The 19,538-nt window shown below is 35.4% G+C and overlaps 1 protein-coding gene across 4 annotated transcripts in view; it reads right to left on the minus strand.

Moving 5' to 3' along the window:
- LOC145935021 (uncharacterized) overlaps positions 1–19,538 on the minus strand; it is a 26,394-nt gene continuing 6,856 nt past the window's right edge. For 3 of the 4 annotated variants that reach the window (XM_083036007.1, XM_083036006.1, XM_083036005.1), the window contains exon 11: positions 13,991–19,199. In XM_083036007.1, the coding sequence (XP_082892133.1) occupies positions 16,171–19,199 (3,029 nt within the window). In that variant the 3' untranslated portion in view covers positions 13,991–16,170. Of the gene's footprint in view, positions 7,725–13,990; positions 19,200–19,538 lie in introns of those variants that run through there. The other variant, XM_083036008.1, reaches the window with a different exon arrangement.

A 19,538-nucleotide genomic window follows, 5' to 3' on the forward strand; every position in this document is an offset into this window, starting at 1 on the left:
TTCGCTACAGTCGTTAAAAATCTTTTATTTGTTTCTCAAAGAATTCATCCGCCCGTATTAGCAATTACAAAACGGCTTTCACGGCAGGCACAGCTTTCAAGATCCCGTCGCGATTCGATGGAATAAATCGATGCGACTCTACGGAATCCCGTAGCGCTGTCTTATTTAAAAATCACTATGCTCCGTCAGTACGGAGCTGTATACACATGACATAAAGTTATTACGCTTACACGCTATTTATGTATATATATGTATATGTATAAGATATACATACTTCTTTTTTTTTTGTATTTATTAGTATATAATAGCTGTGTTCTCTCTTAGCCCTGACAAAATACGTAACATAATAAAATATATGAAAAACTGCTATAGGTCGAAGTCATACGCGGTGTCATACGAATGCAAACATTATTCTGTTATAGATAAGAATCGTAACTTTTGTTCTTCCGTGTTTTACTAACAAGACAGGTTGAACGTCTAATAGCAAATAATGCCTCGAAATGCAAGTTATATATCGTTCAGAGTTCATGTTCACAAAGAGATACAACTTACTTTCTTTGTAAAATCTTAAAAAAATATAATCAAAATTAACAAAATTAAATCTAGATTAATTTCCTCAAGTTCTAAAAGTATTGAATTGTTAAACAACTGATTGCACATGGAATCCTCTGCGAATTACTGACGATTTTGCGCATTTCGTAAGATGTATATCTTTTTACAAGAGATATAAGATATATAACTTGTTTGAAATTATTGAAAAATGGAAAGATACAATTATTCGCATTTTCTTTCGTCTTTTTTCCATCTTTTTTTTTGCGATTCTTATCTTGCATCGACATTACCGCGAGACCTCGTCAAAAATCGCTCATCACAATCTGATTTTCTTTTTCTCTCCATGCACACGTGCACATCACTTTGCAGCGGCGAATTTCCGACGTTTTTTGACCTGCGAATCCTTTTTGCTGCGATATTTTCATAATAAGCCATTTGAGAGCTGTTTTGTATGAGAAAAGAAAACAAATATATTCTTCTTTTCTTTCAAAGATGATCAAATCGAATCCCGAAATGTAAATAGATAATACAGAATAAAATAAAAGATATATTTTTTCCAAAGGAAAGGGACAAAACTAATTTTTCAGTTCATTTTTAAATAAAAAATAAAAATCCTAGAGTATTATCTATTTACAGGATTCGATACATATACATACATCAAATCAAATCTCGAAATGAAAATAGATAATACTTGATAGTTTTTTGCTTTTCATTTACTGAAAAATTTATTTTGTCCCTTTTCTGGAAAAAAAATATACAATATTTTTTTCCAGAAAATAAAAGGCAAACAACTAGTGTATTATCTATTTCTATTTCGCAGAGTTGAATATAAATACGTAATCGTTACTGGAATTTAATGAAACTAAAAGTTTTCGGGACTTTTCGCAAACTATCAAAGTTGGAAATCGCCGCTGTGCCGCGAATATATCCTAATTTACAAGGAATATCGTGGTTTCTGACGCGTTGACCATCGTCGTCATCATCATAATCATCATCATCATCACCAAACGCTGATCGTGGCAGAGCAATCGCCATTTTTTCAGGTCCCAATTGCTTCAACAGTTCGCTCGATCAACGCTTAATCAGCTCGCAATCACAGCACTTTACTCACAATCCTTCATCTACTCTTGACGAAAATTACATTTACAAACGCATCGCGCGAGGACAAAAATTCATAATACAAAGGTGCTTTGTGTCTACGTCGGCAAAATACAATTAGCGATCTATCTCATATATGTATATATATATATATATATATATATATATACATATACATATATATTTGTTCTTATTTTTATTGATTTACCGAATTAATTGTATGACCGCTTATAGATCGGGAATTAAAATGGCGCCAAGAATAATAGATTAATGAAAGTTAATTTCGTAGAATATATATTTGCGATCTCTCTCTTTCTCTCTCTTTTATTCTCTCATTGATAAATTGTATCGAATTGCACGAAGTTAGAAACTATGAAAAATGCAAACTTGATAAACTTTAATCGGCATGTTAATGTTTCGTGAAAAAAATTTTTTGTGACGAAATTGTATTTTCCCGACAAATGCGGGAAACAGGAACTCGATACGAGTGATTTAAAACTCATTAATCGATTGTTATAAGCATCTTGTTTTTACATTATTAGATATTTATGTATAAGCTTGAAATTGAAGCTGTCTGTGAAAGAAGGACATATAAATGATTTTATGAACAAATCCCCGCAAGTAAATTTCTTATATTTTGAATATAGTATATTATATTTTCATTTAGGAAAATAACTAATAAATATTTCTATCATCTGGAGATATTTTAAATTAAAATATTTTTTTTCCAACTAATAAATTATTCTTCGGAAAAAGAATATTTTGCGCTATATATCTTTTTCTCAGATAATCTCAACTGATATTTCAATTACGAATAACATAGTCAGTTCGATAAATCACAATCTATGGAAAGAAGAAGATAGCGCATTTGTTTTCAATCACTCGTCCAAGCCCGATTATTCGAACGCTTTGATAGTTTTATAATAATTTTCTTAAACATTACTCTGTATTCTTTGACGAAATTGCAATCAACCTTTGCACCACGAAAATTTACTAGGTAGCGCGATCATTTACGTTTCTAATTTTCAATGTTAAAGCTATTTTTAGTAAAAAGCGCGCTTTGAAGTTAGAAAACACACCTTTAATCATAATATCGTTCAATAGAGATTAACTTCCTATCAAATAGAATGCCCAAACGCAATAGAATGCGATTAGAATCTTCACCAATTAGAATCGCAATAAGATAACAATTAAATTGCTATTAAATCCGACTTAGAATTTACTAAAGAGTTTACTTAAGCTTAGCTTAATTCACCAAGGTTCTTTAATCGTCAAACAATGTTACAGGATCCTAATTGGGCTCCTTGATACAATTTCGTGGAATAAATATATAATGCCAAAGAATTCATCAAGAAGAATTTCGGATTGCAATATTTTTCCTAGCACGGGCAGACATTTCTGTATATCTATCATGCACTCGGTTTCCTTAATACGCATATTTTCGACGATTTTTTTCTTATTGTAGTGATAGGACATGTCATCACAAAACAAAAAACAAATAACAATATTCTTGTACATACAGATCGATTACGGGATCGTTTCATCGCTTTGCGACGCCGGTTGCAACTTGCTGTTTCTTAGATTAAGAACGAGTCGGTACGATCTATGTTCAAGCGTACACTATCTTCTATTTTATATTAATTACATTGTTGATCGGAAATACTAAAGGCACCTAATGTTTCACTGGATGCTCTTTGCGTTGCGCATTGACAATTAATTAATCGACAAGCGCAACCGAGATCAATCGCGACGGAAATTCTCCGCTTCTTCTAAATCCATTCCTTCTAATTTATTTCTTTTTTTTTGCGCTCATAGCTCGTCTTCATAATATAAGAGACGAAATTAAATTGATTCCGCAAAAAAATCACAGTTACAAAAAAAGTAAAGTATACAGAAACCGGAGAAGTTCCATCTATACGCTTGAAATCTATACAACATTCGCGAATTCTATTGTATTTCGAAGCGTAACAGCAAACCGGGCTCGATTCTAAAACATCGTGAGATTATATAATACTATATAATTAATCGATGAAGACGATTCACAGTCCGCTTCGTTAACATCGAGGGATGAGTGATCGACTTTCCGATACCCGATTATGCGATTTCCGCAATCTTGTACATCTCTGATTTAATTCCTGATTTTTTTTTCGCAAAAAAAACACTATAACGAGCTATTTCACTACGGGACAAAATTCACATTCGTTCACTGTGCAAGTTGTAGACTTTCATTTCATAAGAAATATAATGAAATATCAAATAATGAATATTTAAATATCACTCTCTTGCAAACTTGTTTTTATACCGAGAGATAATTGTATTTGTACCGTTTAATATTTCTTCCTTTTTCTTTTCAAAACCGTATCTGCGGATCGCATATTACAATGATAATATAAAATTGATTTGTCTATCGTGTAAAAATCGTGACGCAAGTAATAGTAACGCAATAGAGACAGGATCAAGATATACGTGTAGAGAGGGCCTTATCGAGGACTATCAATTGTCTCCTGAGAGTATTTTATCGCGGAAGATAGACGCCCAATATATATATAAATTATCGTTCTAATTTTTATACGAATTTTTATATAAATCTTTATATCGTACTAATCATATGCATCGCGCATCGGAGCCTGCGGACTCTCATCTCCTGCCTAATTTCGACGAGACGCTGTCGGAACGTAAGAGGTAGAAAAATATACGTGTGGCGCGCATCACTTATCCATTTGATTCAGTAATTGATTACAGCAACGAGAATGCAGTTTAATCCTTGGATGCATAAAGGAGGGAGGAAGAAGGAGAGCTCAAAATATTTTTACTTTGTTCTCTGCAACTCTTCTTCTGGATAATATTTCAGAGAAGAATCCTTCGACAATGTATTTTATGTAAATTTACACACTTCTCTATTTTTTTTAAAATTTTTATTCGAACATTTGTGCATCCAAGGATTAAGAAGCTGTTCTCAGTTCAATGACTGGTGACATACAGACGCGCGCGCATATACATATCGCCCCAGATATAATATACTACTCTTTATCAAAGTATGATTTGAAAGTACGAAATTAAGTCTCTATAAATTTAGTCTCTATTAATATTTTCTAACAATTATTTTTTCAGCTTATTTTTCTCGGATGAAAAGAGAGAAAAACGATTTCTCTGAAAAAGTACGAAGCTGGAAAAATCTATTAATCGGCGCCATAAAAGCAAACGGGATAATAATAGCGCCCTGTCGAGAGAAAACCTGCTTCTAAATGATTTTTTCACATTATTTTTTTCGCATCATTAACGACTGCGAAACAAGATAAAAGTGAGAGAAGATAGAAGATTTCATATGATAGAGAATAGAAAGTTAAAGGTAGAGAAGATGAGAAAAATCTGGACAAAGAGAGTTAGATCATTCAAGAAGCCTTTGTGCTTCGAATGTATGGACGAGAATATCTCTCCACTAAGCGATCCTTACATTTTACTGTACAAATCGCGAGTGACAAGCGGGGGATGTATCGTCGCTCGCTCGTTGTTCGACTAAACTGCTCGTCATTTTTACACGTATAAACGATGGGAATAATACTACGGAAATTCCACACGCATTATCTACTAGTGTATAATCTAAGCTATCTTCCGCTTCTTCTTCGAGTCTTCAAAATGGCACCGATCGCGCGCGCTATTGATGAATCATTTAATCTATCACTTAGAAAAGAGAAGAATCGCCGAGCATCCCACGAAAATCAGGCAAATTATTGCGTCTATAAAGTTTCGGAAAATCGGCTGCTTACGTTTCTACCCTGTTTGCACTGTACATCTATATATGTTAGACCTGACCCATCAACTATCTATAGTCTCTCTAATTTGCTTTTTAGCTTTGATATACTTGAGTGAAGCTTTCACCGTCAGATTCATAAAGAAATTTGCGGCGAACGAATAAACAGGATCTATTCCTATAAACATTTATCGATGACAAAGTTGTGAGATTTAAGTCGATGTTTCTTACCCTGTTACAACTTGCTTAGAGAGGCAAGATCATACGTAAAAGAAGAAATTTCTAAGAGATTATATACACATGAGAGACAAAAAACTAAGATTGACAGATTAATAAATTTTTTTAATGGATTATCTAAAAACTCTTCTTTTTTTTCTAATAATAACGATAAAGAAGAGTGAAGAGTCAGAGAAGTAATCAAAATTCAATTCCACAAAAAATTTAATTAAATGATATCACTAATATTCACGATCCTCATACGAGATCTACGTGATTTCTTCAAGAGCAAAATCTATACATGGATTGCCAAATTTTCGTGGTATACTCTGGAACGCTATATCTTACGTTTCTCAAAATGTTATTGAGATCTGTATGTATACTAATCTAGTAGCTAAACCGATCTCGTTCACACGTTTCTTCCTGCTGCTGACACTTTGAAACGTCGAGAATTCTCCCTTCGATCTAAAATATCGTACGATAGATAAATTGGTCGCTTACGAACGAGTGATAAGAACGAATTTGAAGAAATTTGATTTGTTTCGACGCGGCGTATTAAAGCTGCCTCCGGACGATGCGTCTGCCATTCATATATGTATTTCAACGTCATTCATATATTCACGAAAAATGGAAAAATTTTTTCTTTTTATCTACATATTTAATTAATTTAATATAATTCACGTTGCATTTATTTCATCCAAATTAAAATTCATGTATTTGAAATAAATTAGAAACAAAATTGAAGAAAGAACATGTACATTTTTGTACAGCAATTATTTATTTTTAGATGTGCAGAGACTATAATAAAAAAATTCTGTTCTCTTGCAATGGATAAAAAAGCGAATCTTTTGTTCGATAAAAAATGACGTTACCGCTTATTATATGTAATTGAATAACTGCATTTATAGAGCAAACTCATCGTTTAGAGGCTGAATCTGAAATGATTGATACGCCGATGAGAGAACGCGAGAATAGAGCGGGGAAAAAACGATGCGAAAATCATTAAAATATATATTCAAATGATACGTCGCGGATATATTGCGTACCGACAAATTACACGAAAGGGGTGTACAAAATACAATTATCACGAATGAGTAGACTACCTTGGCAACGTACATCGAGTGTATATGTGTCCACGGAGAGAGAAATACCAAAAGTATAAAAATAGAGGGATTAATAATTAGAGTAACTTTATCGTAAAATAGTCTCTTAAGTATATTAATATAGCGTGATAGAAAGATGTTTAAAAACGGAATTTTATCGTGGCTCTCGCGGAGCGTTTTTCTTTCTTTAATTTTTATCTCGTAAAATACGCGACATAGTAGCTTACGAAAGTCACTTTCATTCCTATGTTACAGAGCTTCCCGTAAAAAAGTTGTATACGTATTAGAAGAAAGCGTCGTACATCCGCGCAAATAGTAAGAATGAACAAAGTATCAGCGAAGAGATTAACGAGAGGGAACAAAAGATACTTAATGGCAAAATGCGAGTGACTCTCTCGGAAAGAATCGCGCGGAGAGAAAAGAGGAAAGAATTGTGCATTTGTGCACTGTACATGCTTCGTAGAAAAAGTCGCGGCCGGGTTTGCGATTCTCTCTCCTTATCGTCTATTTTTCCTCCTGTTCTTTCACCCCTGATTTTTGACATCCCCCATCGTTCATTCAGAGTTCCGCTAAACGTTGTGTCCCCCATCCCACATATATGTGACGCGTGTCAGCGGAACTTTAGAGAAAAAAAAAATACAGTTTTGTGTGACCGACAGATTGGAAAGAGCCGATCGCACATCGCACAACAAAGCAGTCTTCCGTCTTGGAGCAAAAACTCTTCTTTCGCGAAGAATTCTTCTTCTTCTTCTTCTTCTTCTTCTTCTTCTTCTTCTTGGTGCTTTTGCTCTGTCTTTACCTGAGACAGCGCAGCCACTTGGGTAGCATGGCCGCGCATCTCAAATAATCTCAAATGGAGCCACTGCTGTCACCAGGAAACACCATCATATTCTCCGCTCCGTAAGACGGTGTCGGCGAACTCCTCGCGTCCAGGGACGCCCTGCTGGCGGAGCTGAAACTGCTGGAACTCAGGTCCTCGTAACTGGCCACGGATTGACTGCCACCTGAAAAAAACAGAACGAGTCAACAATGCTCGATGACGAGAGAGGCTTCCTTGGGCACAAAATCATCGTCTCATTAGCACGAAAATTCATGCGTTTATGAAGAAACTTATGACTTAAAGACAGATTTATGACAGATCGTCATTGGTCTTAAGGACAAAGTCGTTAAGCTCGGTATGATAATGATAAATTATCTATTTAGAATGCAAAATAAAGTATCGTATATATATTAAAAGTTTTTATTCGCGAATTAATAATCATCATTTCATACAAAGATGACGCAAGTGAGATAAATTTGTATTAAAGGAAAAAGGAAGAAATAATTAAATCAAAATTTGAAAATTGAATTTTTATTTATAGTCGAGTTTTCAAGTCATCTACTGAATGTTAGTAAATTTCTCCTTGAGACCGATGACATGTATGTGTTAATAGATGCTTCAGATGTTTAAGTCGAAAAAGATCCGTAGTGATTTGTACTTATATATGTATATTTAGCGCTGAACATGATTACTCGATTTTAATATTTTAATATAAAAATTAAAATATCGAGCGCGTCATAACAAGTTTTTATTGGGATTTCCATTGTATGGATATATTATAAAATTATATTATGTAGACATTATACATATAGTTATTACAGAATATTAATTTTTTTTAAACAACAATTATAACACACATTGTATTTTTTGTCCAATGTATTATTTATATTATTATATAATTTTTTTTATATCATCTATATTTTAAAGAAAGGCTCATAAATTATAAAAATATTTCAGAAAAATCAAATTCATTCAGCGCTAAATATACGATGCGAATATATACACAGAGAAATCCACAAGTATATATATATTATTAATGTAATAATCGTAATTTTTTTAAGAGGACGAGAAACTTTTCAAGAAAAATAGCATGCGTATGCGGTATGACTGTATACTTTTATTTTCGTTTTATCGTTTTTGTCTTTTTTTCCTTATGTATCATATCAGCAATTGCTCGCTCATGGAGAAGAGTTTCTTCCGCGAACTAACATCTCGCATGATATCTCGCGTGCGTCAGACATGATTTTTGTTTATTTTTTTTTTGTACATTTGTCATTACAATTAGTAATATCGTTAGTGCATTTTACGATACATTCCTGTGTGTTTCCGGCCACAATTGATTTTACACCGTGGAAGAAAACAGCATTTGCGACTTGTTCGCTTCCTTTTTTCTCGTTCTCGTGGACGATTCTCTCTCTAATAATTAATTGAGATCATATTGAGCGACGTAGTTCAATGTTGCTCAATCTAAACGAAAAGAAATGTCGATTTAACATATTTTAGCTGCTCTCTGTTTATAAATTGCAGGAGCTTTCGAGTAAATTCGATATTTCCAATTTTGAATTAATACCAAAAGTGCGTACCTGAGAGTGTTCCCTATATTTATTGTATGGATAGATTATTCTATGTACTTTGTAAATATTTCCAGAACATATTCGCAGAAACTTTGTTTCTTGGAAAGAGTGTCACAATTCGAAAAAGTATTGTAATAAGCTCTAAAATGTTTCTTAAATCTAAAAGTTAGATTAAAAAAAAATTTATATGACAAAATATTATAAGCTTAATATATAATTTTGCAGGTTTGATTACCAAACACATTTTGATTTGCGACACTCTTTCTCGCAAAATGTAATATGTGCAACAGCGATTTAAATTATTTTTGCATTTCGCATAGAAGAGTCAGTTGTGTCGTGAACATATATATGTATAAAACTTGGCTAAGAATTGTACAGTGATTTACAGAGAAAATAATACTGAGCACCGTTATTGTGCACTGAGAAAATATCGCGCTTAAATCAGTGGAACAAATTGTAGAATTAATGTGATAAATTTATTTTCGCATTTGTTTACAAAATTTAGAATTTAACGTAAGAAAAACATTTTAATATTTTTTATTTCTACTTTGTTCGTTCAAATAATTTTTTTTCTCAATGCATGTTTAAGGAAATAAACAAGTTGATCGCGTAAACTTAAATCAAATAAATTAAAGCTAAAATGTAACAAAAAAATTGTGTTCCACAGACTTTGGCATTGTAACATCACACAAGCGAACATTGTATACATTTTTACATTTAATTTCACAGCTGCTTCGGCTGTGCAATTATCAGAATCATTTACGAGAATGAGATAAAGGACTAACGAACGAGACTGACAAAACTTTTACACCAAGCACGCTAAACGATTCTACAAGCTAAAGCTTATCGCAGAGAAATAGAGCTTCCGCGCACCTTCTAAATCGTACGAATAAATATGAAAGTAAAATCGAATTAATCTATCAATTATCAACGGTGTTACATTTACGTATCGGCGAAGGCAGTCATTGCACGATACATTTTTGAACATTTTCGCGATTATTGCCTTCTATCGTAACGATATAGGATGTACAGTAACGGCCGAAAGTTTATCTATATTAAGATTCCTTTAATAGGAAAAAAAGCACTTAACGTTCAATTAACAAATTCGTATTCATATCTCGAATTCATATTCGATATTTCATGCTTATATATAATAATGTTCACTAATATATAAGCTTAAAATATTTGCAATTTATATCTTAAATAGAATCTCTCTCTAAATAGAATTTAGAAACTAATTAAATAATCTAAGATGTGATGTAAATATAATGCAATAATAAATATATATAATGATATTTAATATAATAAAATAAATAAACGTATAAATAACTTATATAAAATAATAAATAATTCAGTTTATATTATCTTCAAATAAGAATACTTGATAATCTCGGAGGATCCTTTCAAGCCCGATGATATTTTTACTATGTAATTCTCATTATTTGTTCAATATAATTCATGTAGATTGTCTTATCATAAATCTAATATAATTACTGTATCGATAAATACTGTATCTCTCATTTTGGCCGCTACTGTACATACAAATCGAAACTAACGGTATTCAAAAAGGTTTATTGCAAAATGCCGATTTGACGAATCGTGATAAATAATATATTATTCTTCATCGGCCATTTCCCCTTCTTTTGTAAAAGAACACCTCTGCCGCAGAAATACGGATTATAATTGCTCTTAACTATTCAGGTAGACAACTAGGTAAACTGTAATTCGATTTACACAGAAAAAAAAAAAAGAAAATAGAATCATTTAAATTTACAGATAGATTCGGCGCCAAATGTTTCTGTCGGTTAATTATTATTAATCTCTCATACGTTTAGACCCGGTTGCACCAACGTCGCGATTAATAGCATTAATCCCAGCTAAAATTTCTCGTCTATATTCGGATAGGACTTAATAATCTAGAAAATGACATTGCGAATCGTTAATCCAGGAAATGACTCTCGATGCAACGTAGCCTAATGTTCCTCGAACAATTCTATAAATAGATATACATATACACACATACATATAGCATTATAGAATAAATATTATCTACACGACATTAATAACTTTAAGGAAAAAAAATAAATAAATAAATAAACAAATAATAATGCGACACTCTTTTTCGACAGAAATCGAAATATTTATTATATCGATGATTCGAATGTGATGGTGTATAAAGTGTGCTTTTAAGAATTTTGATGATTTTATTTCGAGCTTTCCATTTTGCATAAAATGGATCAAACGTGAACGGAAAAAAAAAAACCGCAAATACTATCCAGAATTGCAGTAATAATGGAGCGAGACAAAGACTCAATCTCCCTTTTTTTATCGCAATTTGTTAATAAGAGTGATTAAAGACCGAGGATATAGAGACATCCTTGGAAAGCGTAATACATTACTTATAATTGTCGATTATATTCGACACTCTCAGCACTTATACATATAATACATGCATCGCATTCATCCCTCTCGATTTACATTGCACGCAGTAATTTGTCATAAATCATAAATCGTAGATTTTTTTTTTTCTATCTGTGATACATGCCTGCATGTAACGATATAGAATAGTCGCGACGAAGATCAAGCGAGACGACTTTCGTAATTAAATTAATGTATTATACGCATCAAGCTGTACGCATAAATTATCTAATGCCGTTTATATAGATCGAGATCACTAGCAGTTGGAGAGACATCACAGTTTGATGAAGAATTCTTTCACGTGAAGCAAATCGAATGTGAATGAACTATATAAACTCTCCCTCTCTTTGACAATTTAATTCTCGAAGGAGCTTCACAATATGTATATAATACTTGATAAATTATTATTCTATCGCGATATATAAGGATGATTAAAAATAAGCGAATAAAAATACCTGTAACAGAAAAGTCCACAAAAAATTAAATAAATAATAAAAAAAAATAACAAAAATTAAATAACAAAATATTTTTGCAATTTATATAGTTCATCCTATATGTTTCTTTTCATTCTTGCTTAAAATAGATTTTACAGTTAATCTTCGAGCCAATAAAAGATACGCTTTTTCCCTCGAATCTTTCCACAATTTTTCTACACCGTAGAAATTGTTTTACAGCGATCGTAATCGACGAGAATCACTGCTGCAAAGCTACTGAATTTACTGAGTATTTTTCGTGTTTTCTTTTACACTCTCAAACATACAATATTTATTTTTTTTAATCGCTAATTACAATATAAGAAACGCAATTTATTTTACCTACACACATATTTTTTATACGTCATCGGCAACACGTTGAACACGTTTTATAAGCTTTTTTTTATTTTTCTTCTCATTTCCCGTCTCGCATATTCAACATATTTCAAAAGTGAAATTTTTACGGACTAAGCATAATACGTGCATAGGCCATTTTGACGTTTGAAAAAAAAAAAAAAAAAAAAAAAAAAAAAAAAAAAAAAAAAAAAAAACCAAAGAGAATTATATATAAATAAGAAAAATTAGAAACAATTATAAATATTAATTGTAAAGAATAAAAATAGAGCAAAGTAGAGAAGAAATTTATATATGAAAAGTGGCGACCGCGCGAGTTTTATTTTATTCTTCCCTTTCTTCACTATCAGATATACAAACCAAAGTTATTTTTAGTTTAATCTGTTTTTTTTTTTCAAAGCATAGAATATATCTTTTGCTTAAATATTTTTTCATTATTATAAAATCTCAATTTGTCTTACGGTGAGTTCTTTTCGTATCTCAAAATTACAATTTTGATGCACTTAGAATTGTTTAACGCAAGATACAAATAATCAAATCAATTTCCATTCTTATGAATAATGTTCGCTGGTTTTAACATCATATCGCAAAAACAACTGTGATATCTAAAGAGTTATTGCAAAATTATTTATATTTTCAATCGAAAATGCGAATTTCCTTGTATGTCTGTGGTTATTACGGATTTTTCTCTATATTTAAATGGCATTTTTGCGAAGTTATTTTAGTATGAGATCGAAATGTCGACTTTATACACACGAATCAATGTAACAATATAATGCATCACAAATCATTTTATATAATTTTCCATATTCTTGTAATAAATAAAAAAATTACTCGTGCACAATATATGCTACATAAATTATATAAATTAATAATAAATATATAAATTATAAATTAAACCAATGTTTAAATTATATTATATATAGTAAAATTATATAAATTAACAGGAGAGAGAAAATACTGTATTCTTTACAAGATCAACTAATTAAATAAAAAAATATTTTGTTTTATAGAAAATAAAATTTCTTTAGAAAGGAAGAAAAACACAAAAGAATATAATTAAAAAAAAAGAGAAAACAAAATTTTAAAAACAAGATTTAGATAGATTATCATGTTAAGTCTTAATATAGGCCATTTCCTAACATCCCAGTAAACATTGTAATGTTAATGTTATATACGTACAACAGAATTGAATATTACATATAATATATTGTTATCAGAATTAGAGTTATAATTTTCCGCTCGATAATATAACATGTAATATACATATTATATTGTTGTTACATTATAGTTACAAATAAAATGATTAAATCAAACGTAATAAAACAAATAATAAAATAGATTATATTTAATTCATAAAACTTTAATTTACACAATTCTCGTCAATTTATTATGCCCATTTTAATAATATCAGCATAAATAATTTTTTTGTTTATATTTATTAAATGTTGAATTTAAAAAAAAATTATATTACATAATTATAATAATATAATATAATTTTTATAAAATATATATATATATATATATATAATAAATAATTTTTCTAAAATATTATAAATATAAGTATTTTATAATATATTTTTTATAATTATAATTGTATAATTTTTATAAAATAAAATAATTTGGATGGATTCTTTTCCTTTTTACAGTTTTACAAAATAATAGTTGTTTATTTGATAATTTCTTTAAATGATTGTAAGAAATATCAGCAAGAATATTAATTTTGTCTTTTAATATACAACTTTATATCATGTTGCTAACTTATATTATTTGTTATTCTATCACGTTATATTACTGCAACAGTGTTTACTGGGAAATGAATATTTTCATATGTTAGGAAACCCTGTATAAATCGAAATGTTTTACATACATGTATTATTAAAAGTATCGAGAGAATTTCTTGATTCTTTGTGCACTACATACACATAATATATTCTTCTATACTTGATATATCCATTAGCTCCGATTTTAAAATTTAGAAAAAACCGATCAATCCCGATTGCAAAAAAAATTGCAAAGATTTTAATACTCCGATTATCGTTTCTCATCTCTGGACGGTACACGCAGTCGCGATGACAAATAATAATATAATAGTGCACAGCCTCTTCATTTGCGATCTGTTCAACAAATGCTACAATAGATCGTCGCATTTTAGAAGAGGACACGTGGAAGGATTCCATGTACAAGATTGTTGTATATGTATACAGAGATGAGCGCACATCAAGAGATCGCCTGGTGATGCATATCGCGAGTATTCATAGATACACAATCTTCTACCATCCATTTCCTACTATCATTATTACTAATTATTATTTCGTCGACAGATCGTCACAGAATTCTCTTATCTGCGTAACATTACGCAAATGTAATCAATGATAGAGAGAGAGAGAGAGAGAGTCTTCTTAAAAAATATCTCAAAAATAAATAAATGTTATGGTGCATAAATAATACATGTCAATGAAGAAATATTGCCTATCGCATATACCGAGAACAATGATCGTTAATTGGCTAACTAGAAGATTAATCATTGCAAATGAACACCTAATGTGGTCGATCGTCTGTTAATTACATTGCAAACGATCAAATTACCGATACCCTGGGCAACGATATTTTAAATAAGCAAAATTCCTATTTTGCTAACGATGAAATTATCGATACCCTTTAGGCAATGATACTTTAAATAAAAGTATTTTACTATTTCGGACTCGCTCTGATCGAACAAAGTGTTGTGATTTAGCGAAATAATACTATCGTCATTCGATCGAAAGCCTCTCGCGGCAATAAACGTTCGTGAATACTAAATAAATTTAACGAGATAATTTGTACTAGAAACGAAGAAATACATGGCCTATCGCATTTACCGAACAATAATCGTTACTCGGCTAGCTAGAAGATTAATCCTTGCAAATGAACACCTAATGTGGTCGATAGTTTGTTACATCATTAACAATCAAATTACTGATAGTGGGAAATATATAATAAGATATACGCGTTTGCGTCCCACATTGAATTCAAACTTATCACTTTTTTCTCTTTGTTTTTGTTATTTTTTTTTCTTTTTGTTACGATTTAAGGCAGTCAAATCGAAATTGCTACGCGGGAGTTGCCAAATATAGTTGCAATAAAGAATCCTGTTTTAAGAGCTACCTTTCCTTCTCTCTCGTTAATTCTACACCCCATTAAAATTAACGTCGAGAAGTGTTTCTAATACAACAATCCGCTAGAACACAACCTTGCCCGCCACATTTTGCCCTAACGCTTTTTATTCGCGCGTGTCCTTGTGAGAGATAATGATTATTAATCGAAGACAGTATTTTTCTAATCAGAGATAGATTCATCAAACCTGCCGCAAGAACGTGCCTTTTTTAAATAAACGATACAAACGAGAGTAACATACACATATATGTAACTACACATATAACGACACGCTCTCAATTTTTCTCTTACAAATTTTCTTAGCGATTCAGTTGCCGCAGTCATTTAAAATTATATATATTCGGAAACTCAAAGATATATATATATTCTTGAAAATTAACAGCGGTTTATATTTCCTCGAAAGCGAAATTTGAAGAGAAGAAGATGGCCCCCGTCGTTATTGTAGCGAAAACACACGCCGATTTGCGCTGCCCGATGCAAGGTCGCACTCTTGCAAGGTCAACGCAAGGTCAATCACAGTTCGAACTCTGACAATTTTCCTCCCCCCCTTCCCTCTCACATACGCGGGAACGTATTAATCTACTCCCGCTACTTGCATCAGGAGTATGTAGAGGGCAAGGCTGGCCCTAGGCACGTCCATGCAGCAATCCTCTACTCATCTGCGCTTTTTCCTCTTGGATCTATTGCTCGTTTTCTTGGCGGTGGTCGAGCTCTCCGTTTCGCTTCGCTTCTCGGCGTGCTTCGGACATGCGTCGGATCCCGCCGGATCTTCGGACACGGAGAGAGCTGGAGTCGGATCATTCCGCTCGGGATCGCCTCCTTCCGTCACCTGCTGTGCCCGAAGCTGAGGCTGAAGCTGCAAAGAAGATTCTCTTTGCGATTCTCTCCTCTCGGCTGGCACGTTACCTCGACGTGTCTTGTCGACGACGGAACTTCGTACTTCCGGGACCAGAGGAGACTGTTCTTTGTTATCCTCCCCGTCCTGATGGGGCGACGTCTTAGCTCGCGCCATAGTTACACCCACGAGATCCCTGTCCGCGTGAGGTTCTTCGTCTATCACCGGTGGGGGAAGATCTATGAGGATAGTCTCTTCCACCGTTGTCGTCCTCGTCCTCGTCATCGTCGTTTCGTCGACGTTATCCTTTTCGTCCAGCAGCTCCTCCTTTTCCTTCTCCTCGACTTTAAAGGCTCGTCGTCGTGAACTGTCATGTTTGCCTGCCCCGGATTCGAAGAACGGGAGATCGTCCCTGTCGCAAAACTGCAAAATTTTGCTTTTCAACTTTCTCGCGTGCTCGCCGGCCTCCGTTTTCTCCTCCACCTCTATCAACGGCTCGAGATCCGTTTCCTTGCAGCCCTCTTGCGAATCTGATAAGGAGATGCTTTTCTTGACGATAGAGCTCCACGATATCTCCGTCGAGGGAGAGGTTTGAGCTTTCTGTTCCTGAAGGCTCCTGGAAAAGTCTACGAACGACTCGTCTTGCACGGCCTCTCGCAGATCCGCCATTTTCACTCTGGAGGAACGGAATGAAGGTGGAGGAGGAGCGGAAGAGGAAGAAAGGGAGAGAGGCTCTGTCGAGCTATTTTCCTGCAACTGGCCGTCCGCCTGCGATTTCTTGCTCTTGCGAGACTTTCTAACGCGCGTTCCGGTAGAGGCGGGCAAAATTTTGCACTCCGGCGTCGGGTCAGCGTCTGTGTCGGCCCTTTGCATCGCATCAAGATCGATAATCTCAACGATATCACTGGCGACAGCCTGAGAGGCCCGCTTGCCGGATAACAATGAGGAATTCGCTGTCGTTTTTGAAATGCGACTTTTGGCCCTTCTAGTTGGACTCGTTCCCTCTGGTTTGTCCTTGAGATGATCGGCGAGACTATACTTGTCGGCCGCCGCCGCCTCCTCCTTTAGCCAAATCTCTTCCAGCGGATTGTATATCACGGTGATCTCCGCGGTCTCCGCGTCACCCTTTTCGATCACCATAATATCCTTTCGTTTCTTATTCAATCTGGATTTTGCTTCTTGCTGCTCCGTCTCCTGCGGAGAGGAACTCATCGCGCCAAGTTCCAGCTCGCAAATTTCCGAGAGCTGGACGTGTTCCAGATCATCGTCGGACGACAGAGCGTGCTTGCTGTGCCTTCTACGTGAGCTTCTGTCACTGCACGTCTTTGTCGCGGACTTGGCTGTATAGCTGGCGTCACCCAGACTCGCGGAATCGAGACCGCTGAACTCGGCGCTGTGTATGTATTCCAGGTCGTCGTCCGAGATTGTGCTCTTACTGCTCTTTCGCTGCTCCACCGGGGAGAATGATTGCGCGACCATGGAACCAAAGATCGCGTCGTCTCCCCTGCACTTGTCGTCGCCCGCATCGATCCTCCCGCGCATCAGCGTCACCTCGGATGCGTGGATGTGCTCGATGTCATCATCAGATTGAGTGGCTGTGGAAGCAGCGTCCTTGCACGGTTCCACCATGTGATACTCGATGGAATTGAAGTCGTCCAGCGGCGGGGGATCCAACGGCGGTAATTCGTCGTCATCGTCTTCAAGTAGTAGTCCCGATTTTCCCGCTTTCGGGGCGAGTTTAGCGAGATTCTCTTCCTTCGCGATTACGTCAGCGGTCGATTTCGTCGATTCAACCGTGGATTCATCGAAGGATTCCGCTTTCGCGCATTTAAATTCTTTATTCTCGAATGTTGTTGTTGTTCGAGCCTCGTCGAAAAGGTCTCGCGGAGCGCGACTCTTCCATCTGCCATTTTTATGCGCCTGCGTTGTCTCCCCGTGTCTCTCTTTCCCAAACGTCTTATAAACATCCTTCGCACTTTCGGCCTTCTTCTTACGAACCTCGCCTTCCTCTTTCTCCGTAAAAACGCTCGACGTCGGATCCGCGCATCCTCGCGCATCTTCGATCGAAGGATGTTTCTGCGCGGTGGCTTCGAAGCTCGACGCTTTTTCGGAATCAACAACGAGTGGCCTTCTCATGTAAGATCTCTTAGCCCTCTCGTCCGCGCTCGCGGACTGCATCGACTCGATATTCCTCTCGCCTCGCATCGTTTTGTTCTCCATCAGGGTGACGCTGTCATCGTCGTAACTGACGACGTACTTAGCCTTGGCCAGGTGTTTCTCGAGATGGGCCTCGTGAACGTGATAATCCTCGACGCGCTTGTCGCCGGCAGATCTGCCGCTCGCTTTGCTGCACCACATCGCGGTCTCCTTCGCATGCGTCATCGGGCTGCTCGGGATCTCGCCCGGTTCAGCGCACAGGCTGAGACTCGTGGGCACGTCGCGGAACGCACCTTCTCGCTCGTAGTCGATCGACGTCGACGTCATCGTCGCCATCTCCGCGCACAGGGCGCGACGTTCCTGCAACTCGCGGATATTCTCGTCGGGGACGCTGTCGATCGCCGTAGGTTCGCTGGCCGCGCGCATCTCCGCGCAGATCTCGGTGTGCTCGCAACTCAGCGTCCGGCTCTCCGGCACGTCCGAGAGATGATCGGCCGCGCCGAGCGAGGCCGGCCCTTCCTCGGCGCACACGCTTCTAGGTGCGTGGATCTCCTCCGGAGCGGAATCGTACTCCTGTATGGAGCTAATAGAGTCCTCATCCTCGTCGGCCGACACGGTAATCACGGTGCCGGTGTGAGGGTTGACGACTTTAGTTACAGGCTGACCCACCCTCTCAATTACCGTACGCCTCCCTAGTAACAGAAAAAGCCGTTGGCAGGTATCAATATCACGAATAACTGCTCACGCGTGTCTCTTTCTCTCTCTCCCTCTCTCTCTCTCTCTTAAGTTTCTCTTTTTTTTCCCTTTTCTCTTTTTTATAATGAGATAATTAGCTCGCTCGCATGCTCGCTCGGGATTGTGTTATCACTCGCGATTTTGTCAATGAAAAATCACGACGGAATCGTCAAGATTCAAAGAAAAAAATGTATGTAATGCGAATGAGTAACTACAGGAGTCGGTGGTGCTCGACGTAATAATCTCGAGCATCCCAATGATAAGTATGGATAGAGCTAACGGTCTAATCTTTTTTT

Source organism: Prenolepis imparis, unplaced genomic scaffold, assembly GCF_030444845.1.
Source record: "Prenolepis imparis isolate NDT839.2.m4 unplaced genomic scaffold, iyPreImpa1.0 SCAF_4, whole genome shotgun sequence".
In the NCBI taxonomy this organism is placed as follows: Eukaryota; Metazoa; Arthropoda; class Insecta; order Hymenoptera; family Formicidae; genus Prenolepis; species Prenolepis imparis.